This window comes from Garra rufa, chromosome 17 (assembly GCF_049309525.1).
Source record: "Garra rufa chromosome 17, GarRuf1.0, whole genome shotgun sequence".
Classification (NCBI taxonomy): Eukaryota; Metazoa; Chordata; class Actinopteri; order Cypriniformes; family Cyprinidae; genus Garra; species Garra rufa.
In genome coordinates this window covers 43148499-43173497 of record NC_133377.1, presented here as the reverse complement: position 1 = coordinate 43173497, position 24999 = coordinate 43148499, and the positions used below count along the sequence as shown (strand labels likewise).

At 34.3% G+C, this 24999-nt stretch overlaps 2 protein-coding genes across 2 annotated transcripts in view; both read left to right on the top strand.

The window, feature by feature from the left end:
* LOC141289432 (lanosterol 14-alpha demethylase-like) overlaps positions 1-9374 on the top strand; it is a 10307-nt gene extending 933 nt beyond the window's left edge. Inside the window, exons 2-5 of the mRNA XM_073821528.1 lie at positions 3-76; positions 6196-6291; positions 6385-6553; positions 8790-9374. Coding sequence (XP_073677629.1) covers positions 3-76; positions 6196-6291; positions 6385-6553; positions 8790-8971 — 521 coding nt within the window. The 3' untranslated portion in view covers positions 8972-9374. The remainder of the gene's footprint in view (positions 1-2; positions 77-6195; positions 6292-6384; positions 6554-8789) is intronic.
* Positions 9375-15199: 5825 nt separating this feature from the next.
* Positions 15200-20947, top strand: LOC141289915 (4-galactosyl-N-acetylglucosaminide 3-alpha-L-fucosyltransferase 9). The gene is made up of 3 exons (XM_073822113.1): positions 15200-15292; positions 19019-19176; positions 19526-20947. Exon 3 carries the CDS (start codon positions 19533-19535, stop codon positions 20703-20705), a length of 1173 nt encoding a protein of 390 aa, XP_073678214.1. The 5' UTR covers positions 15200-15292; positions 19019-19176; positions 19526-19532; the 3' UTR covers positions 20706-20947.
* Positions 20948-24999: the final 4052 nt, after the last annotated feature.

Below are 24999 nucleotides of genomic sequence, written 5' to 3'. Positions count from 1 at the left end.
AGCACTGCAGGAGCGCTGCTACAGCGAACAGAAACGAGTGTGCGGAGATGATCTGCCTCCTCTCCACTACGACCAGGTGACTTATTATTTAAGATCAGCTCATTTATTGCTGTTAGTTACATCAGTCACCACTTGTACTAGTGCTCATCAAAACACTAAGACTATGCATTAAACATCAGTGTGTAAGACAAAATGTCCAGTGAACTGACATAATTGTGGTGCATTTTGCATTGGAAAACAGCACTAATTATGCAACTTCAAAGCTACTGTGTGTCCAAAAAATAGAAATAATTCAGTCAATGCAATTAAAATTCAATAAATTAAAATGAATAACTATTTTTTATTAGTTACAGATATTTATTTCAACATGAAATATTAATTAAGTGATATAAAATATTACACAATAAAACTTGTTTTATTTCTTTAGTTTCCAAACAAAGCTTCTTTCTCGTTTAGTTTGAAGTTGAAGTGCTAAAGCACTAAAACTAAAATAAAAACACTGATATTTTTAAAAATAAAAAATGTAGATGTTTTAAAAAACTTACTAACACCACAAAATAAAAAAATAATAGAGTACATTTTGTAGAATAAAGACAAAGTACTATGAGAATAAAGTCGAAATACTATGAGAATAAAGTTGGAATAAAGTCGAAATACTACGAGAGTAATATTACCAAGAGGATAAAGTCGAAATACTACGAGAGTAAAGTCGAAATACTACGAGAGTAAAGTCAAAATAGAAGAGTAAAGTTGAAATACTACGAGAATAAAGTCCGAATAAAGTCGAAATACTACGAGAATAAAGTCGAAACACTACGAGGGTTAATTTAAAATACTACGAGAATAAAGTCGAAATACTCAAGAGTAAAGTCGAAATGTTACTAGAATAAAGTCAAAATACTACGAGAGTAAAGTCGGAATACTACGAGAGTAAATTCAAAATACTACGAGAATAAAGTCCGAATAAAGTCGAAATACTGCGAGAGTAAAGTCGAAATACTACGAGAATAAAGTCAAAATACTACAAGAGTAAAGTCGAAATACTACAAGAGTAAAGTTGAAATACTGCGAGAATAAAGTCGAAATATTACTAGAGTAAAGTCAAAATACTACGAGAGTAAATTCTAAATACTACGAGAATAAAGTCAAAATACTACTAGAGTAAAGTCGAAATACTACAAGAGTAAAGTTGAAATACTGCGAGAATAAAGTCGAAATACTGCGAGAGTAAAGTCGAAATACTACGAGAGTAAATTCAAAATACTATGAGAATAAAGTCAAAATACTACTAGAGTAAAGTCGAAATACTACAAGAGTAAAGTTGAAATACTGCGAGAATAAAGTCGAAATACTGCGAGAGTAAAGTCGAAATACTACAAGAGTAAAGTCGAAATACTACGAGAGTAAAGTCAAAATACTACTAGAGTAAAGTCAAAATACTACTAGAGTAAAGTCAAAATACTATGAGAGTAAAGTCAAAATACTACTAGAGTAAAGTCAAAATACTACGAGAGTAAATTTAAAATACTACAAGAGTAAATTTGAAATACTACGAGAATAAAGTTGAAATACTATGAGAATAAAGTCCAAATAAAGTCGAAATATTACGAGAATAAAGTCAAAATACTACGAGAGTAAATTCGAAATACTACGTGAATAAAGTCGAAATACTACGAGAGTAAAGTCGAAATACTACGAAAGTAAATTCGAAATACTACGTGAATAAAGTCGAAATACTACGAGAATAAAGTCTAAATACTACGAAAGTAAATTCGAAATACTACGTGAATAAAGTCGAAATACTACGAGAGTAAATTCGAAATACTACGTGAATAAAGTCGAAATACTACGTGAATAAAGTCGAAATACTACGAGAGTAAAGTCGAAATACTACGAAAGTAAATTCGAAATACTACGTGAATAAAGTCGAAATACTACGAGAATAAAGTCGAAATACTACGAGAGAAATTCGTAACGTGAATAAAGTCGAAATACTACGTGAATAAAGTCGAAATACTACGAGAGTAAAGTCGAAATACTACGAAAGTAAATTCGAAATACTACGTGATAGCGAAATACTACGAGAATAAAGTCTAAATACTACGAAAGTAAATTCGAAATACTACAAGAATAAAGTCGAAATACTACGAGAGTAAAGTCGAAATACCACGAGAGTAAATTCGAAATACTACAAGAATAAAGTTGAAATACTGCAAGAATAAAGTCTGAATAAAGTCGAAATACTACAAGAATAAAGTCAAAATACTATGAGAGTAAAGTCGAAATACTGCTAGAAAAAAGTCGAAATACTACGAGAGTAAAGTCGAAATACTACGAGAGTAAAGTCGAAATACTACGAAAGTAAATTCGAAATACTACGTGAATAAAGTCGAAATACTACGAGAGTAAAGTCGAAATACTACGAAAGTAAATTCGAAATACTACGAGAATAAAGTCTAAATACTACGAAAGTAAATTCGAAATACTACAAGAATAAAGTCGAAATACTGCAAGAATAAAGTCTGAATAAAGTCGAAATACTACAAGAATAAAGTCAAAATACTATGAGAGTAAAGTCGAAATACTACGAGAGTAAAGTCGAAATACTACGAGAGTAAAGTCGAAATACTACGAAAGTAAATTCGAAATACTACGTGAATAAAGTCGAAATACTACGAGAGTAAAGTCGAAATACTACGAAAGTAAATTCGAAATACTACGAGAATAAAGTCTAAATACTACGGAAGTAAATTCGAAATACTACAAGAATAAAGTCGAAATACTACGAGAGTAAAGTCGAAATACCACGAGAGTAAATTCGAAATACTACAAGAATAAAGTTGAAATACTGCAAGAATAAAGTCTGAATAAAGTCGAAATACTACAAGAATAAAGTCAAAATACTATGAGAGTAAAGTCGAAATACTGCTAGAAAAAAGTCGAAATACTACGAGAGTAAAGTCGAAATACTACTAGAGTAAAGTCGAAATACTGCTAGAAAAAAGTCGAAATACTACGAGAGTAAAGTCGAAATACTACTAGAGTAAAGTCGAAATACTGCTAGAAAAAAGTCGAAATACTATGAGAGTAAAGTCGAAATACTGCTAGAAAAAAGTCGAAATACTATGAGAGTAAAGTCGAAATACTGCTAGAAAAAAGTCGAAATACTATGAGAGTAAAGTCGAAATACTGCTAGAAAAAAGTCGAAATACTACGAGAGTAAAGTCGAAATACTATGAGAGTAAAGTCGAAATACTGCTAGAAAAAAGTCGAAATACTACGAGAGTAAAGTCGAAATACTACGAGAGTAAAGTCGAAATACTGCTAGAAAAAAGTCGAAATACTACGAGAGTAAAGTCGAAATACTACTAGAGTAAAGTCGAAATACTGCTAGAAAAAAGTCGAAATACTATGAGAGTAAAGTCGAAATACTGCTAGAAAAAAGTCGAAATACTATGAGAGTAAAGTCGAAATACTGCTAGAAAAAAGTCGAAATACTATGAGAGTAAAGTCGAAATACTGCTAGAAAAAAGTCGAAATACTACGAGAGTAAAGTCGAAATACTATGAGAGTAAAGTCGAAATACTGCTAGAAAAAAGTCGAAATACTACGAGAGTAAAGTCGAAATACTACGAGAGTAAAGTCGAAATACTGCTAGAAAAAAGTCGAAATACTACGAGAGTAAAGTCGAAATACTACGAGAGTAAAGTCGAAATACTACGAAAGTAAATTCGAAATACTACGTGAATAAAGTCAAAATACTATGAGAGTAAAGTCGAAATACTGCTAGAAAAAAGTCGAAATACTACGAGAGTAAAGTCGAAATACTACGAGAGTAAAGTCGAAATACTACGAAAGTAAATTCGAAATACTACGTGAATAAAGTCGAAATACTACGAGAGTAAAGTCGAAATACTACGAAAGTAAATTCGAAATACTACGAGAATAAAGTCTAAATACTACGAAAGTAAATTCGAAATACTACAAGAATAAAGTCGAAATACTGCAAGAATAAAGTCTGAATAAAGTCGAAATACTACAAGAATAAAGTCAAAATACTATGAGAGTAAAGTCGAAATACTACGAGAGTAAAGTCGAAATACTACGAGAGTAAAGTCGAAATACTACGAAAGTAAATTCGAAATACTACGTGAATAAAGTCGAAATACTACGAGAGTAAAGTCGAAATACTACGAAAGTAAATTCGAAATACTACGAGAATAAAGTCTAAATACTACGGAAGTAAATTCGAAATACTACAAGAATAAAGTCGAAATACTACGAGAGTAAAGTCGAAATACCACGAGAGTAAATTCGAAATACTACAAGAATAAAGTTGAAATACTGCAAGAATAAAGTCTGAATAAAGTCGAAATACTACAAGAATAAAGTCAAAATACTATGAGAGTAAAGTCGAAATACTGCTAGAAAAAAGTCGAAATACTACGAGAGTAAAGTCGAAATACTACTAGAGTAAAGTCGAAATACTGCTAGAAAAAAGTCGAAATACTACGAGAGTAAAGTCGAAATACTACTAGAGTAAAGTCGAAATACTGCTAGAAAAAAGTCGAAATACTATGAGAGTAAAGTCGAAATACTGCTAGAAAAAAGTCGAAATACTATGAGAGTAAAGTCGAAATACTGCTAGAAAAAAGTCGAAATACTATGAGAGTAAAGTCGAAATACTGCTAGAAAAAAGTCGAAATACTACGAGAGTAAAGTCGAAATACTATGAGAGTAAAGTCGAAATACTGCTAGAAAAAAGTCGAAATACTACGAGAGTAAAGTCGAAATACTACGAGAGTAAAGTCGAAATACTGCTAGAAAAAAGTCGAAATACTACGAGAGTAAAGTCGAAATACTACTAGAGTAAAGTCGAAATACTGCTAGAAAAAAGTCGAAATACTATGAGAGTAAAGTCGAAATACTGCTAGAAAAAAGTCGAAATACTATGAGAGTAAAGTCGAAATACTGCTAGAAAAAAGTCGAAATACTATGAGAGTAAAGTCGAAATACTGCTAGAAAAAAGTCGAAATACTACGAGAGTAAAGTCGAAATACTATGAGAGTAAAGTCGAAATACTGCTAGAAAAAAGTCGAAATACTACGAGAGTAAAGTCGAAATACTACGAGAGTAAAGTCGAAATACTGCTAGAAAAAAGTCGAAATACTACGAGAGTAAAGTCGAAATACTATGAGAGTAAAGTCGAAATACTGCTAGAAAAAAGTCGAAATACTATGAGAGTAAAGTCGAAATACTGCTAGAAAAAAGTCGAAATACTATGAGAGTAAAGTCGAAATACTGCTAGAAAAAAGTCGAAATACTACGAGAGTAAAGTCGAAATACTACGAGAGTAAAGTCGAAATACTGCTAGAAAAAAGTCGAAATACTACGAGAGTAAAGTCGAAATACTATGAGAGTAAAGTCGAAATACTGCTAGAAAAAAGTCGAAATACTATGAGAGTAAAGTCGAAATACTGCTAGAAAAAAGTCGAAATACTATGAGAGTAAAGTCGAAATACTGCTAGAAAAAAGTCGAAATACTACGAGAGTAAAGTCGAAATACTACGAGAGTAAAGTCGAAATACTACTAGAGTAAAGTCGAAATACTACGTGAATAAAGTCGAAATACTACGAGAATAAAGTCTAAATACTACGAAAGTAAATTCGAAATACTACAAGAATAAAGTCGAAATACTACGAGAGTAAAGTCGAAATACTATGAGAGTAAAGTCGAAATACAAGAAAAAAGTCGAAATACTATGAGAGTAAAGTCGAAATACAAGAAAAAAGTCGAAATACTATGAGAGTAAAGTCGAAATACAAGAAAAAAGTCGAAATACTATGAGAGTAAAGTCGAAATACAAGAATAAAGTCGAAATACTACAAGAATAATCTTCTATTTAAAATTTCTAATGTGGCACTATAACGTCGTCTTACATTTGACATCCTGAACTTAAAAAAAAAAAAAAATACTATACATCAATTAAGACACTGCCTTTTTGTGGTGGATGTGTGAACAAAAGGGCTTTTAAAGCATGCATTGAGGAGTATATGACCAAACTTTTAGAATTCAAAAACATGGTCATCATAGAATAGGTATAATTCATGTAGCTGTATACATTTTTAATGCCTTTTTGAATACACTGAAAATCACATCATTGATCTAAAGAACGCTTTTGTCATCTGACGCAGCTTAAAGACTTGAGTTTGCTGGATCGCTGTCTGAAGGAGACGCTCCGACTACGACCACCAATAATGACCATGATGAGGATGGCCAAAACGCCTCAGGTACTAAACGAAAACTGCTTACATTACTGATATCACAGGCATCTGATCGCAAAACATACTTCAATCTGACCGGTGTCTCTGTTTGCTCAACAGAAAGTGGGCGAGTACATCATCCCACCGGGACACCAGGTGTGTGTGTCTCCCACAGTCAACCACCGTCTGCAGGACACCTGGGCAGAGAGACTGGACTTCAACCCTGACCGATATTTGCTCGACAACCCAGCCGCCGGAGAGAAGTTTGCTTACATCCCATTTGGAGCAGGTGAGTTTTATTCGATCAGAATTATTTGTAATATTCTAATAACCTTAAAATGTCCTCTTTTTTTTTTTTTTTTTTGGTCATGATCAAACAATATTTAAAAGTTGCAAAAAATGTACAAATTTTTGGTCATGATTAGAACGTTATTAAAATGTTACAAAAACATTTCTTAAATGTTATACTCCGTTTATTTTTTACCCAAAATATAACATTATTTGAATGGTTATTTTTAATATTCTAAGAATGTTGAAATGTTTAAATGTCCAGAATTTTTTGTCATGATCGAATGATATTTAATTTAAAGGTTGCAAAAAATAAGCTTATTTTTGTCAAGATTAGAGCATTATTTAAATATTACAACGTTTATTTTCTCTTATTTTATTTTACTCAAAATATAACATTATTTGAACATTTATTTTTAATATTCTAAGAACATTAAAATGTCCAGTTTTTCTCATGATAGAACAATATTTAAAGGTTGCAAAAAACAACAAAACGAAACAAAAAAGTTGTTCTTGTAGTGATTAGAACGCTATTTAAATGTTGCAAAATGTTTCTTAAATTGTATAATAATTTTATTTTTTACCCAAAATAAATCATTATGTGAAAGTTTATTTTTTAATATTCTAAGAATGTTGAAATGCTAAAATGTCCAGTTTTTTTTTTGTCATGATCGAATGATATTTAATTTAAAGGTTGCAAAAAATAAGCTTATTTTTGTCAAGATTAGAGCATTATTTAAATATTACAAAGTTTATTTTCTCTTATTTTATTTTACTCAAAATATAACATTATTTGAACATTTATTTTTAATATTCTAAGAACATTAAAATGTCCAGTTTTTTTCATGATAGAACAATATTTAAAGGTTGCAAAAAAACAACAAAACGAAACAAAAAAGTTGTTCTTGTCATGATTAGAACGTTATTAAAATGTTACAAAAACATTTCTTAAATGTTATACTCCGTTTATTTTTACCCAAAATATAACATTATTTGAATGGTTATTTTTAATATTCTAAGAATGTTGAAATGTTTAAATGTCCAGAATTTTTTGTCATGATCGAATGATATTTAATTTAAAGGTTGCAAAAAATAAGCTTATTTTTGTCAAGATTAGAGCATTATTTAAATATTACAAAGTTTATTTTCTCTTATTTTATTTTACTCAAAATATAACATTATTTGAACATTTATTTTTAATATTCTAAGAACATTAAAATGTCCAGTTTTTCTCATGATAGAACAATATTTAAAGGTTGCAAAAAGCAACAAAACGAAACAAAAAAGTTTTTCTTGTCATGATTAGAACGTTATTTAAATGTTACAAAATGTTTCTTAAATTGTATAATAATTTTATTTTTTACCCAAAATAAATCATTATGTGAAAGTTTATTTTTTAATATTCTAAGAATGTTGAAATTCTAAAATGTCCAGTTTTTTTTTTGTCATGATCAAATGATATTTAAAGGTTGCAAAAAAAAAACATTTTCTTGTCATGATCAAAACATTATTCATAGATTACAAAAATGTTTCTGAAATGTTATACTAATTTTATTTTACCCAAAATATTTTTGATTTTGATTTTTAATATTCTAAGAACATTTAAATGTCCACTTTTCTTCTTGTGATTAGAATATTTAAAAGTTACAAAGAAGTTCTACTAAAACCCAAAATATTTTTTTACCCAAAATAAAACATTATTAGATGAGATTAGACTGTTCATCAAGTTCAAATAACATGATAAAGATATTTAAGAGTGTTGATCTCAGAACGTTTTCTCTCAGCGTTATAAGAACATTCATCCAAGAAAAATAACGTCATGAGAACATTCCAAGAATGTTGTTCTAAGAACGTTTTCTCAATGTTTTTTAAAGTAACAGCAGCATTGTTCGTCTGCTGTTATTATTATTCAAACAACAAAAAAGTAAAATGGTTACATTTTTCATTAATGCATTTAGCAAATGCTTTCGTCCAAAGCGACTGACAAAAGAGAAACAAAATCACTCCTTGCTCCTTTATTAAATAATATTTGCATTTTCACTTTACCCAATATCTGTAGTACTTCTAGCTTTAGTTTTATACAGACTGTTTATATCGTTTCAATAAATTTGTGAACTTTATACTTACATTATTAGGCTCTGATATCGAAGCTGGTGTCTAGATTTGTCACATTTCAACATTATCTAAAATTGTAATACCTTAACTACTTTATTTCCAAATTGGTTGATATTTGGCAGGTCGCCACCGCTGTATTGGAGAAAACTTTGCCTACGTTCAGATTAAAACCATCTGGTCGACTATGCTGAGGCTGTACGACTTTGAGCTGGTCGAAGGACACTTTCCCGCTGTGAACTACACGACCATGATCCACACGCCGTATAACCCCATCATCAGATACAAACGGAGGAAGACACAGTGATGGGACACGCTCAGTTTCTGCATTCGATCATAAACCCAGGCTGCATATCACTAACTAATGCGGCTATGAAGTGGCTTCTGCAAAGCACAAATGTTGAGTTGGTTAACATGCTAAGGTTGCACTGGTGACCAAATTAGAGTGACTTAGAATTCTTCCATTCTTCAACATTTTGTGCGTTTGTTATTTAAAAGACTTTATATTTGACCCAAAGTGACCTGCAGTTCTCCGATAACCAACAAACCCCAATCCAAGAGTCAAAATCGCCTTCCTGTTGTCCTATCATCCTTCCAGCAAAGCATTCAAATATTTTTATATGATTGAACTGTTTTTTTTTTCTTCCAGAAAACAAAATCCTGTAATGTATGAAAAGTTTTAAAATTAAAATTGTCATATAGAAATAGCAGACTGATGTTTTATGTTGTGGTTGGCTGTGATCTTCATAAGCTGCTGAAGAAAGGCTTAGTTTTCTATTTTTAACTTGATTGCCCACAATGTGCAAAGTTGTTTTCAGCTTCACAACAATTATTCCAAAATTTTAAGATTTTAAGAACGTTAATATGTTCAGTTTTCTTGTCGTGATTTGAATGTTTAAAAAAAAAAAAGTTTTATTTGTTAAGCATGTAATATGCAAATATAATTTGACCATATAATACATGCACATTAATTTTAGTTCTGAATGTAAGATTTTTTAAAGTTTTAAAACAGTAGTTCAGCCAAAAATGTGTCATTGCATCACTTGCTCACCAATGAAGTGAATGGGTGCCGTCAGAATGAGGGTCCAAACAGCTGATAAAAACATCACAATAATCCACTCCAGTCCATCAGTTAACATCTTGAGAAGACAAAAGCTGAAACAAATCCATCATTAAGACATTTTTAACTAAAATACACAAGTCCATAATCCACAATAACGCTTCCTCCAGTGAAAAAGTGCTCTGGTCTGATGTTTAATGTTGTGGTTTGGTCATTTAATAGATTTCAAGGGCTGTAATGTTCATACACTACTGTAGAAAAGGTTTTGATTTGGTTTTGTTCACGTATTTTTTAATTTAGTTGAATAACTTCTTTGCCCACAATGTGTAAAGTTGTTTTCAGCTTCACAACAATTATTACAAAACATGTTTTTTATTGTTAAGCATGTAAAATGCATAAAAATCAGAACATATAATACATGCACATTAATTTTAGTTCTAAATTCAGGAATCAGGATAATTATAATTTAAGATTTTTGAAGTCTTAAAGCAGTAGTTCAGCCAAAAGTGTGTCATTGCATCACTGTCTCACCAATGGATCCGCTGGAGTGAATGGGTGCCGTCAGAATGAGGGTCCAAACAGCTGATAAAAGCATCACAATAATCCACTCCAGTCCATCAGTTAAGATGTTGAGAAGACAAAAGATGAAACAAATGCATCATTAAGACATTTTTAACTAAAATACACGAGTCCATAATCCACAATAACGCTTCCTCCAGTGAAAAAGTGGTCTGGTCTGATGTTTTATATTGTGGTTTGGTCACTTAATGGATTTTAAAGGCTGTAATCTTCATACACTGCTGTAGAAAAGCTTTTGATTTTGTTTTGTTTGCTTATTTTTCTATTTAGTTCAATAACTTCATTGCCTACAATGAGTAAAGTTGTCTTCAGCTTCACAACAATTATTCCAAAACATGTTTTTATTGTTAAGCATGTAAAACACATAACAATAAGAATGTTTAATACATGCACATTCATTTTAGTTCTGAATTCAGGAATCATGATAATTATAATTTAAGATTTTTGAAGTCTTAAAGCAGTAGTTCAGCCAAAAGTGTGTCATTGCATCACTTGCTCACCAATGAATCCTCTGGAGTGAATGGGTGCCGTCAGAATGAGAGTCCAAACAGCTGATAAAACAACAATCTACAAGTAATCCACACCACTCCAGTCCATTAGTTAACATCTTGAGAAGACAAAACCTGAAACAAATCCATCATTAAGACGTTTTTAACTACAAGTCCATAATCCATAATAGCATGTCCTCCAGTGAAAAAGTGGTCTGGTCTGATGTTTTATGTTGTGGTTAATGTATTTTAAAGGCTGTAATGTTCATATATGGCTGTAGAAAAGCTTTTGATTTGGTTTTGTTTGCTTATTTTTCAATTTAGTTAACCACTTAAACTCTGCAGCAAATTTTGAATTTTTTAGAGGATTTGGCATATCTGAATTAAAAAGAGTGCCCTTCCCACATACATTGGAGTAAATAGATAAAAATGGTCTCATTTTACAGAAAACACTAAATTTTAACACAGTAGTGGAATATTGCATATATTATATTGTATAAATTCACAATTTTATGATAAACACATATAAAAAGTCATTTTATTGACTTCATTGACCACAATGTGTAAAGTTGTCTTCAGCTTCAAAACAATTATTCCAAAACATTTTTTTTTATTGTTAAGCATGTAAAACACAAATTAGATTAATAGATGCACATTAATGTTAATGTGCATGTATTATCACAATAATTACAATTTAATATTTTCAGTATTTCACAGAAGTCGGGTTTCAAGTATAATTTTTTTTAAGTAATGGTGCTTCATATAATATTATCAAAAGCAATAAGTGTTAATGATAAATCCCTTGTGACGTTTGTACTGGCTACTGTATACAGGCCATTAGGGCACCACACAGACTTAATCAAAGAATTAGTGTTGGCTGCAGATAAAGTCTTAATTGTTGGTGGTTTAATAACCATGTTGATAATGGAAAATATGCATTGGGATCAACATTTACAGACATTATGAATTCTATTGGGGTCAGACAACACGTGCCAGGAGCTACTCATATTCTAGATTTAATACTGTCACATGGAATTTATGTTACTTGCATTGAAATTCTGCAGCAGTGCAACTTGTCTCAGTTCCTCAGTATATTCAATATCTCAGAAAAACTTGATGATGTAACAGAAAATATGGACTCTCTGTTTTCTAGCACTTTAGATACTTCTTTACAGTCCGACACCGTGGTATAGCAAGCACACGTATGACCTAAAGAGAACAGCCCGGAAAATGGAGCGCAGCTGGAGGAAAACCAAACAAGAGGTATTTTGCATTGCATAGAGAGAAAGTACTTTCTCCTATAGAAAAGCCTTAAAAACTGCTAGATCTGATTTATTTTAATCTCTTTTAAAAGAAAACAAACACAGCCCCAGGTATTTATTCAATACAATGGCTTGCTTTCTCACCATAAGTGAACTGCTCTAAAGTTCGTTTGCAATCAGTCCGAGACCACCTCTTCAGGGAGGTCTTCATACGCTGGTTTGATCAGCTTTTAGTGCACACCTGTGTGTGACTGCTGCATTCACACCTGTCCAAATGAACTACACCAAGAGGGACAACGAATTCAGGTATGATTTAACTGAGTTAACTACACACTGATCTCAAATCTTCCTTTACTCTCAGTGTGTGTTTTCACTTGTTTGGTTCAACTAAAACTCTGGTGCAATTGCTCTATTAATGCGGTTCATTTGAATAAGTGTGAACTCTGCTATCCGAACCCTGATGCACACCAAACAAACGGACTGAGATCACTAAAAAGACAGGTCTCACTCTGCTTTCCAATGAACTCAGTGTGGTTTGAAAGAAATACGAACACAACTAGGACCAAATACTTCTAAACGAACCAAAAACAGGAAGTAATGACAAGATGTGACGCTATGCGACATGATTTCACAAAGGTAACAAGCAATGATGCTTGGACTCTCTCTTTTCTAGCAATTTAGATACTCCTTTACACTTAAAGATGAAGGAGAACAGTCTAACTCCGTGGTATAGTAAGCACACTCACGCCCTAAAAAGAGCAGCCCAGAAAATGGAGCGCAGGTGGAGGAAAACAAAACTAGAGGTATTTCATGTTGCATGGAGGGAAAGTACTTTCTCTCATAGAAAAGCCTTAAAAAACTGCTAGATCTGATTTCTTTTAATCTCTTTCGAAAGAAAACAAAACCTCAGGTATTTATTTAATACAGTGGCTTGCTTTCTCACCACGAGTGAACCGCTCTAGAGTCCGTTTGCAACCGGGCCGAGACCACCTCTTCAAGGAGGTCTGTGTATGCTGGTTTGATCTGCTTTTGTTGCACACATGAGTGCGACTGCTGCATTCACACCTGCCTAAACAAACCGCACCAAGAGAGACAATTCAAGTTTTTTCTTTACCAAGTTAATTACACACTGATTTTGAATCTTCTTTCTCTCAGGGTGTGTTTACACTTGTCATGTTTGGTTCGATTTAAACAAACTCTGGCACGATTGCTCTGATTCGTGCGGTTCGTTTGAGTGTGAACCCTGCCATCCGAACCCTGATGCGCACCAAACAAACGGTCTGAGACAGACATAAAGATAGGTCTTGGTCTGCTTCGAAACTAACTCAGTGCGGTTTGAATGAAATATTAATGCAACAAGGAACAAATACTTCCAAATGAACCAAAAACAGGAAGTAATGACAAGGTGTGATGCTATGCGACATGATTTCACAAAGGGAACAAGCGGTGATGCTTGATGATGCAACAGAAACTATGGACTCTCTCTTTCTAGCACTTTCGATACTCCTTTACGCTTAAAGAAGATGAAGAAAAATAGTCTGACAGCATGGTATAGCAAGCACACTTACGCCCTAAAGAGAGCAGCCCAGAAAATGGAGCGCAGGTGGAGGAAAGCAAAACTAGAGGTATTTCGTATTGCGTGGAGGGAAAGTACTTTCCCCTAAAAACTGCTAGATCTGATTTCTTTTCATCTCTTAAAAAAAACACAACCCCAGGTATTTATTCAATACAGTGGCTTGCTTTCTCACCACAAGTGAATCGCTCTAGAGTCCGTTTGCAATTAGTTGAAATAAAACAAAACCCTAGATATCAAAATTCCCTTTTCTCTCCGGATGTGTTCGGTTTGATGCGCACCAACAAACGGACAGAGACTGCCAAAAAGACGAGTCTCGGTTTGCTTCAAAACAAACTCTGTGTGGTTCTAATGAAATATGAGAACTAGTGCGTAGTAATGACAAGATGCGATGCTATGTGGCATGATTTCACGAAGGGAACAAGCGGTGTATCCAAAACAAAATGAGCAGAGGGCAAAAATGGAGCAATGAAGTTGTAAAGTGCTTTTTATGAGCTTTTTGTGAGTTTGTAGGTGGTGAAAATAAACTCAAAGACATACAACAAGAAATACGCTTAATCCACCAGACAGCATTAGGTGTATTCGACTTAAAGCTTTCAGTCGAACGCACCTTTTCCTTTTGTTTGGAGTGTTCGATGAGTTCTGTCACAAAAATATGTCATTCAACTCAACCAATTATGTTGTTAATATATCACTATGCCTCTAGATTCGGTATCTTCAGGTTCAATGTCAAAAATGCCAGTGTCAATGCTAAGCGGACCAGGACCCAATTTATAATTTTCCTTTTTGGTTCGGACCAAATAAACCAAATGACCCAAAAATTGGATCTACAAGTGTAAACACACCATCAAAGATACTAGAAAAGGTATCTTTCTCACTGGAAAGAGCTCTTTATCACATTATAGTCCTTCACGGCCGCTACGAACTCAAAACTCTGAAGTGGACTAATTTATTCTTGACTATGCTGTATTGACTGCTTTGATGTGGTGCAATAAGAAACCCAAAAACAAACCAAACCTGCATAATGTGAACACACCCTTGATCTTTGGCAAAAGGCCTAGAGGTGATAGCAATAAATCTCACTGACGGTCACACGAAAATTATAACTTTAAGCTACAAATGCAAATTCCAGAAATAATTGACACATTCTGACAGAAACTCTGATATTCTTACTATAATAAGCTGAAAAACTCCTTAAGGCACGTGGTTTCTTCTATATCCAGAATGGTTAGTTTCCATTGTGTAATCAAACACGAGTGCAGAGTTTGAGCACAATAAAACAACTCCTGCTAATCATAAAATATTCACGATTTAAGCACAGAATACAATCTCCTTAAGTTCAGACACTGAAACTGAAGAAACAAAGCTTTTCACACTTCCATTCGCTTGATGCACCTCATGTTGTTAAAAATCTAGAAATGTGTTGCTTTAGCTTATTTAAATGAACCATTGCTGTAGGAGGGATTTAGATTTGAACAGATGATTTATTACTGTAGATGATTTATCAAATCCAGCCTTTCTATTGCAGTATGATTCACTAGCAAATAAAACATTTCGCTCGACTTCTGTAACATGAAGCTCAAGGCAAATTACTTGCACGTCTTGTGACACTGGGATTGTAACTTAATGCCTTAATGCTGTGAGATTATATGACAGAACATCACAAGTGAGTATCCATAAGTTCTTACGCAGCTCCTCATCTAATAGGGATCAGATACCAACCACAAAAACATCAGATTTTCATTTGATGGAGTAACTTTGAAGGAGTTTTTATTCATTAAGGACAATACACTTTATCTACGGATTTTAATATCCTAATGTTAGTGAGTAAAAGGAAAATGAAAAAACGTTCAATGCATATGTGATGCACTTTGATAATGATAATCTTTGGCATCTCCTTTGAAGACATCTTGACTAAAACAGCTGTATATTTAACAAAGCACATGCGGAAGCGATGCTACCTGTTTTATAAAATACAGAAGTTTGTCACACATAACCCAACTTTATGCAAATTCAATGAAGCTGTTTTGAATTCACATCGCTTTAAACATCAGATGAATCAAGTTATGATGAGTTCAAGAAAGGTGCTAGAGTTATAACATTACTAAGCAATTTATAATAATAATGGAATAAAAAATTGTTACAAAATGCTTGTATTTAAAAAACACCTTTTTTAACCGATTTATCTGTGAATTCTGAAAAATAAAATGTATCAGTTTCCACAAAAATATTATGCAGCACAACTGTTTTCAACACTGATAATAATCAAAAATGTTTTTGAGCAGGAAATCAGGATATTAGAATGATTTCTGAAGGATCATGCGACACTAGTGAACAATAATGATTACAAATATATTCATGTTGCAAGTTTATGTATATAAATGATATGAGCTAAAACTATTTACATTTATATCCGATGATATTCGGCCACAGCCATATCACCCTGCAGCCCAAGACCGGTTGCTCACTGAAGCTAAGCAGGGTTGAGCCTGGTCAGTACCTGGATGGGAGACCTCCTGGGAAAACTAGGTTGCTGTTGGAAGAGGTGTTAGTGAGGCCAGCAGGGGGTGCTCACCCTGTGGTCTATGTGGGTCCTAATGCCCCAGTATAGTGACGGGGACACTATACTGTAAAAGGCACCGTCCTTCGGATGAGACGTTAAACCGAGGTCCTGACTCTCTGTGGTCATTAAAAATCCCATGGCACTTCTCGTAAAGAGTAGGGGTGTAACCCCGGTGTCCTGGCCAAATTCCCTCCACTGGCCCTAGTCAATCATGGCCTCCTAATAATCCCCATTCATTGAATTGGCTCCATAACTCTCTCCTCTCCACCTGTAGCTGGTGTGTGGTGAGCGCACCGGCGCCGTTGTACTGTGGCTGCCGACGCATCATCCAAGTGGATGCTGCACACTGGTGATGGTTGAGGAGAGATCCCCTATATGATTGTAAAGCGCTTTGGGTGTACGGCAATACACAATGAAAGCGCTATATAAATGCATCATTCATTCATTCATATTATCTACATTTTAAGATTCTGTCTTAAATGAAAAATATAGTGGTTTCAACTTCCAAATTTAGAATATTACTGTATGTTCAAAACCTCGTTTAATATCAAAGCCCCTCAAACTAACACGTATGGAGAATAAAGAAGTACAGGTAAAAGTTTAGGTAAAAGATTTTGTCTTATAAACACATTTAATTTATTGTTATATTGTTATATTGCTAAAAAAATGAGCAGATCAGCCATTTTGATTGAATTAATTCATAAAATACCTTCCTTTCTATATGATCAAGCAGTACGGTTGGATTTTCTTTTGAAGAAGCAACAATAACGACAAAAGAGCTTCGAAAATTTTAAATTTTAATATTAAGGATTTCGGAGAACCACCATTTTCAGGCCATTTCAAACATTTAAGAAAGACATGTTGGTTGTCAGTGTAGAGTATGTTTGCTTTTGTTTAATAATAATAATAAATCACTTGTGAGAATATGGTCAATAAAATACATTAAAAAATACTATAAAAGAAAAATGTGTGCCAACCTTTGGTCCTTAATAAAACAAAGTGTGGCCATCTGGTTAATGTTTCCATAAAACAGTAAAGTAAACACTGATTTTAACTATGTTGAGAAACGACACCATTGTTTTCAGTAAAGCTGCTTTACAACTTAATTGAACTCGCATCTGGTGACCATTGCAACACTGACACTGTTAAAGCAATAGTTGATCCAAAAAACGAAAATTTGCTGTTAATTTACTCATTTGTGATTATGTAGGTGACTTTTTTTTTCTTCAGTAGAACAATAAAGATGATTTTTAACTGAAAGTGTGGTCCTAGGTGATTCACAAAATGCATGTTTTTGAGTTTTTGAGAGTCAAAGAAAAAAATATATACAAACAAGGTCTATATATATATACACACATACACATACACACAAGGTCTATATAATATATACAGAAATATACATTGAGGTCTTATGAAGCAAATCAATCAGTACGTGCAAGACAATGAACATTATTTCCAACATCATTACTACAATCCACAGGTGCACTGAAAAAAAAAAAAAAAAAAAAGTAAATTTACTTTATTTTTATTTGGCAAGTTTTTGCACACACATTTTAAAGTAAAATTTAAGTATGGAGTTAAGTAAAATCTACTTTACCAAGTTTAGTAAAATTAGGGAATAAGTAAATTTAACATGTAGTTAGAGTTGTAATGAGTAATTTCTACTCAATTATTTTAAGTTTTCTCTGCAGTCCTCAAGTACAATTCACTCAGCCACAGTTTGTAAACTTTACTCAAACGTCATAGCACTAAAGAAAATGGCATCAAAGCATGTGGTTCACTCACAAACATGTATGTAAGCAAGCAGACAGCTCCTCTTGTTGTTTTTAAGATTATATGTTGACTCAATGTAGTTACTAACCAAATTAACACATAGACCTCAATACTTGGCCCATGATACATAATGAAGTTTTTGAGTATGAATAAGCCATTTTGAGGAGAAAATGAACTCTAGATGTTACAAAACAGCAAGTCACTTAACCTAAAAACAAAAGCAACCACAAACCAATGTAAACATATTTAGAAAACAGCAAAAAAAATTAACCTCATTAATTATTCATGGCCAAGTGCATGATGAGAACAACAGGATCATGACTTTGATATTTACTTAAACAATCTTTGTAAAAAAAATAACAAACAGTTCCAAGTAAAATATACTTATAAGTTTGAAATTTAAATTCTACAAGCTTAAATTTAGTACTTATATTGAATTTACTCTTTTTGTCTTTAATTCTTGCCTGAACTGTTATTTAAATTACATTTGTTTTTCTGTATTATTTACTTCACCACAAATAATTTTTATTAGTGTGAGCAAACGGTTCTCAGTACGTCCATAATTGTCACTTAACGTATTCATAGACACACAGGGTCGGAGTGGGGCACTAAAACCCACCGGGAAAATTCTGACCGCACCGGCAAAGTCCCGGTCGTCCCGATTGCCACTCCGCCCCTGCAGACGCATAAGCTCCTGACCCACACTCTTAAAACAAAGGTGCTTCACGATGCCATAGAAGAACCTTTTTTGTCCAAATGGTTCTATAAAGAACCTTTAACATCTGAAGAACTTTTCTGTTCACAAAAGGTTCTTTGTGGCAAAAGAAGGTTCTTCAGATTATAAAAAGGTAAGAAAGAGATGGTTCTTTAAAGAACCTTTGCCTGAATAGTTCTTTATGGAACCAAAAATGGTTCTTTTATGGCATCGCTGTGAAGAACCTTTTAAAGCACCTTTATTTTTAAGAGTTTAGTTCGATTCTTCCTCTGTTGTCATTGCTCACATAACACTTAAGACATTAACACCACCATGTCTCATGACCATTTCCTTTTATTGAGGTTTGTGGCTGGGCTGCTGCTGCCACCAACGCTGCTTCCTGTGTCTCTCTGAGTTTTTTGTCATGCTAATTCTGGTTCGACCATGCCATCCTTTCACATCAAAATCATCAGACGATTGTGAATGCACCGGAACCGTTTGCCCAAGCTGTGGATTAAAGGTAATATTGTTGCAAATGTTTTTTTTCTTGCACAGACTGATCGTTTCCCTTCATAAGATCTTAGAGTATCGTCATGAGTCACAGGGATTCATTTGGTCTTGTCTGTTTTAGCTAAAAGTCATCTTTACTGTTCTACTGAACAACAAAAAGTCCCCTACATCTTCAGATGTTCTGAGGGCAAGTAAATGGATGATAATCTTTGGATGATCTATCCCTTTAATTTCCTGTTTCTTACCTTGAAGCTGCCTTGAAACAATCCGTAAATAAAATGATATCAAAATCAATGTAACTTATCAAATCTAGAAAGATATTTAAACACCAGCATATAATCATGCTCTGTCTACTAAAGGTCAAAGATGGAGCTCAAGGCCTCATCCAGAGTCTGTCAGAACGTCCTCATCACAGCGGCTTTATCGATATGTTTCTCAGCAATATTCTACACGTACTACGAGCCGACTGTAAACTGGCTAAACCGCTCAACCATTTCCAGACCTAATTCTTGCAGAGACATCTGCATCAACGCTCTCAAGATGCCAAATCTAACAGAAATGGTGAACAACACCTGTATCGTGAACATCACCTCTGTCTCAAACCTGTTAACACCAACAGAACCAGTGCCACCGACTGATCCAGACACTATCCTCCTGATCTGGATGTGGCCTATGGGGTTCAAGTTTGATTTAGGAATCTGCAGTTCACTGTTCAACATCCACGGCTGCCGCTTGACAGACAACAGGGATCAGTTTAACAGCGCACATGGCGTTTTGTTTCATCACAGAGACATTCATGGGGACTTATCCAACATGCCGACGCTGCCGCGACCTCCGTTCCAGAAATGGATCTGGATGAACATGGAGTCTCCCAGTAACTCAGCGCAACATTCAACTCTAAACAATCTGTTCAATCTGACCGCAACTTACAGACTAGATTCTGACATCACGGTCCCTTACGGACGAATCTCAGAGAAAACTGGTGAGAAGACAACTTTTACAATCCCAAATAAAGATAAACTTGTTTGCTGGATTGTGAGCAACTGGAAGTCAAACCACAAGCGTTCACAATATTATGAAAAGTTCAAGCAATATATCACCGTAGAAGCCTATGGACGCGGCTTTAGCAGACCCGTTAGCAATGAAGGTTATTCAGATTTGGTGTCCAGCTGTAAATTCTACCTGTCCTTTGAGAACTCCATTCATAAAGATTACATCACAGAAAAACTCTACAACCCTCTGAAACTCGGCACTGTTCCTGTGGTTCTCGGTCCACCAAGGAAAAACTATGAGGAATTAATTCCAGGCAATGCCTTTATCCATGTGGACGACTTCTCATCTCCTAAAGAATTAGCTGAGCATCTTAAGCTTCTGGACCAAAATGAAGACTTGTACAGGCAGTACTTCACCTGGAGAGAACATTTTGTTGCAAGTTCAACCTACTTTGGTCCTGAGCATGCTTGCTGGGCTTGCGATCATGTCAGAAGATACAAGAACTATCGAGTAGTTAGTGATCTCAACAGCTGGTACTGGGGTTGAAGGATGTTAGTCAAGCCAGATGCCATATTTTTGTCAAGGATGAAACTGTAATTAGCAAAAACGTCAAGTGAACATGATGCATTTGAGATTGAGTTCTCGTTCTGGCAATGTGTTATTGACTTCTTGACAAAAAATTTTTAGCAACACAAACATTAATGCCACAGTCTTATAAAAGAAAACTGTAATTTGAAGAGGAGAAAATTTAACACAAGAATGTATGACTTGAAGGCCTACTGTATTGTCCTTGCTGGTACTGTTTTGAAGTAAACTTTCTTTTTTATTGGATTGTTGATATTATTGATCAGTTTCTGCCATATCTAGAAAACCGTCATTGAGATGAATGGAAAACTAATGCATATCTGAGAGAGCAGCCTGGAAAATCAAGCGCAGCTGGAAGAAAACAAAACTAGGGGTATTTCGTATTGCATGGAGTAAAAGTACTTCCCCCTACAGAAAAACCTTAAAAACTGCTAGACCTAATTACTTCCCGTCTCGTTTAGAAGAAAACAAATACAACCCCAGGCATTTATTCAGTACAGAGGCTAAATTACTAAAAAATAAAGCATCAACAGACAGAGACATTGCCAAGAGCGAAGCAGTAATGACTTTGTAAACAACTTTACTTCCAAAATCAATACTATTAGAGATGAAATTCTAACCATGCAGCCTTCAGCTACATTACTGCCTCAGATAGATCCACCGAGGAACAATTCCACTCATTCTCTGCTATAGGGGAGGACGAATTGTATGATCTTGGTAAATTATCCAAACCAACAACATGTATATTATACCCTGTAGCAGGGATCCTCAAATCTGGCCCAAGAGATACACTTTCCTGCAAAGTTTAGCTCTAACCTTAATCAAAAACACATGAGCATGCTAAGGTCTTCAGGATCATTACAGAATCACAAGTAGGTGAGTTTGATCAGGGTTGGAGCTAAACTCTGCAGCACATTGGCAATCAAGGGAAAGATCTGAGGAAGCCTGCCCTATACAATTTAAGCTACTAAAACAGGTGCTTCCAGAAGTCATTGATCCTCTTCTTAATATAATTAATTCATCACTGTCATTAGGATAAGTTCCAAAGTCCTTTAAACAGGCTGTTTTAAAGGGATGGTTCGGAGTAGAATTGACTTCATTGCTATGCACTCCGTAAATACCCCATCCGAAGTTTTTTTTACCTTAGTCAAACATTTATGGAGATATTAGAGTTTTTCGAATTGCTTGTTACAGGAGTGAATGGTACATGTCATGTATCTCGTAAATTGCACCACTAAACGTGCAAGTAATCTTACCAAACTTGTACAGTAGTGTAAATAGGTTATGTACTCACAAAACGCTGCATCAGAACATTTGTAAGTCCACCATGAGTGTTTTAAAAACACGTTTTAGCCGATCCCTACTAGTCTCAAAAACTACAAATGGCGACACGTCGACGTCACTTCCCTGGTTTGAAAAAAGCACGTAAAAGTCCTCCTACAAGTTGACATGCACACAGATGTAGTAGGAGGACTTTTACGTGCTTTTTTCAAACCAGGGAAGTGACGTCGACGTGTCGCCATTTGTAGTTTTTGAGACTAGTAGTTCTCGGGTAAAACGTGTTTTTAAAACACTCATGGTGGACTTACAAATGTTCTGATGCAGCTGATTATGTGAGTACATAACCTATTTACACTACTGTAGAAGTTTGGTAAGATTACTTGCACGTTTAGTGGTGCAATTTACGAGATACATGACATGTACCATTCACTCCTGTAACAAGCAATTCGAAAAACTCTAATATCTCCATAAATGTTTGACTAAGGTAAAAAAAAACTTCGGATGGGGTATTTAGATGGGCTTCGGAGTGCATAGCAATGAAGTCAATTCTACTCCGAACCATCCCTTTAAGCTACTAAAACAGGTGCTTCCAGAAGTCATTGATCCTCTTCTTAATATAATTAACCCATCACTGTCATTAGGATAAATTCCAAAGTCCTTTAATCAGGCACATTAAAAACCACAAAATAATCCTAGAGATTAAATTAATTACAAATTGGCCTCAAACCTTTTCTTTCAAAAATACTAGAAAAGGCAATATTCTCTCAGCTATGTTCCTTCTTGGAGAAAAATGGACATTGAGTCAGGATTTAGACCGTATCATAGTACTGAGACTGCTCTCATTAGAGTTACAAATGACCTGCTCTTATTATCCGATCGTGGTTGTATCCCACTATTAGTGCTGCATTCGACACTATCAACCACAACATTTTTTTGAATAGACTAGAAAATTATGTTGGCATTAGTGGAAATGCACTGGCATGTTCAAATCGTATGTGACCACCCTCAATTCGTAGCAGTGAATGAAGAGTTATCTTACCAATCACAAGTGCAGTATGGTGCACCACAAGGCTCAGTATTAGGACCTTTGCTTTTCACACTTTACATGTTACCCCTGGGAGATATCATCAGGGAACATGGTGTTAGCTTTCACTGTTATGCTGATGATGCTCAGCTCTACATTTCTTTGCGGCCCATTGAAACATACCAATTTGCAAAAGAAATGGAATGCATAGCTTATATAAAAAACTGGATGACTAGTAATTTTTTTTACTGCTAAATTCTGAAAAAAAACATCATTAATTTTACATTTCATATAATAAAATAATATGATTAAAAATGGCAAGAACGGCTTAAAACAATTTTAAAATGTATATAAACATTAAAAGTGAGATTAAAGTCAGGTAAATTAAATTAATTACTATTTTTAAGTTGCACTTCTAAAAAAAATATTTAATTTTTTTAATTAAGTTAATAAATATAATAAAACCATTGTCTGATGACATTAAAGGAATCTTTCATTCTGTCATGATTTGCAAGTCTATGTAAACTGACCAGTGTTAGTACAGATACCTGTGCTCAGACCCGAGTCTGTGGACTGAATCGATGGCCATCACCATCTCAGCCAGGAAGAACTGAGCCACGTCCTTCGGGATACGATCACCAAACTTAATCAGCAATGTCAGCAGATCCTGCAACATAGTAATCCAAGAGGAAAGACACTTACAAACAAGAATGAACAGAGACATCTCTGTCTTGCAAAATAATGCTCAGGAGTCAGAGTTCCAGAAGTCAAATTTTGACTGCATTGCAAGAAGACAATAAAGCTGAGGTGCCTGCAGAACGTCTGACCAACAACTACGGCTCTATATTTTTATATGGTTTTCAAACAATAATCTTATTGCAGGTGTTCTCTTCCCAACACTCCCTAATTCCTTTCCCATGGTCACCTCATTAACTGGCTGTATTGCTCTGTCTTGTAAAAGGGTGGCAGACTGCCAACTAGCATGCGTCAAAACATGTCACAAATGTTTGAAGGTCATGTGGCCTAGAAGAGCAACTTAGCATCAATACAGAAGAAACCACAAGCAACTTTAGCTAAAATTTCATTATTTCCTGTGTGACCTAAATGACAGTTATGTAGGCAATGAGGCCTTCAAAATACACCTGGCTTTTAAAATATTCCAACTATTTCTACAAATGTTTTCTTTAGGTTAATTATTTCTCCAACAGCATTGTACATCTGATCACCGATTCTTGAGAACTTGCTGAAATATACTGCAATAAAACTGTCAAGGAATCATTCTTTCAACACATTTGACCTGTTTTGTGTTCATATGCTTCTCCCTCTTAGCCATTTACACTGATTATTGCAAATCTTTTGATTTAGATCGGACATTTAAAGGTCACGTATCGCAAGTCATTTGATATAGATTTCAACTTCAGAGCCGGTTCATGAATCATTTGATTCAAAACGGAACTTCAATGCCCGTATCACAAATCTTTTGATTTAGATCGGACCTTTAAAGCATGCATCACAAATAATTTGATTCAGGTCATCAGGTATCGCGAATCATTTGATTCAGATCAACCATTTCAGATACAAACTTCACAGCGCGTAGCGTGAATCTTTTGTTTCAGATCGGACCAAAGCATGTATCGAGTCATTTGATTTAGATTCAAAACGGAACTTCAAAGCCTGTATCGCAAATCTTTTGATTTAGATCGGACCTTTAAAACTTATGTAGAGCCCTACTAGAACTAGGATCTATTAACATAAGTATTTCGTTTTTTGTTTATTTAATTTTATTATTGTTTGACCTCAAATTCATATTTGTTGTTTTACATAAACAGGTTTAAAATTGATGTGATCTGTAAAATCTGAGTTTGTATTTTATTCAAGAAGAAATGTTATTGATTAACCAATGAGGTGTCTTGAAATGACCCCGAGAGTGGAAGGGGCGGAGTTAGGAAG

Coding starts and splice junctions, on each gene's coding strand:
- LOC141289915 (XM_073822113.1), top strand. CDS start 19,533: ATGGAGCTCAAGGCCTCATCCAGAGTCTGTCAGAACGTCCTCATCACA.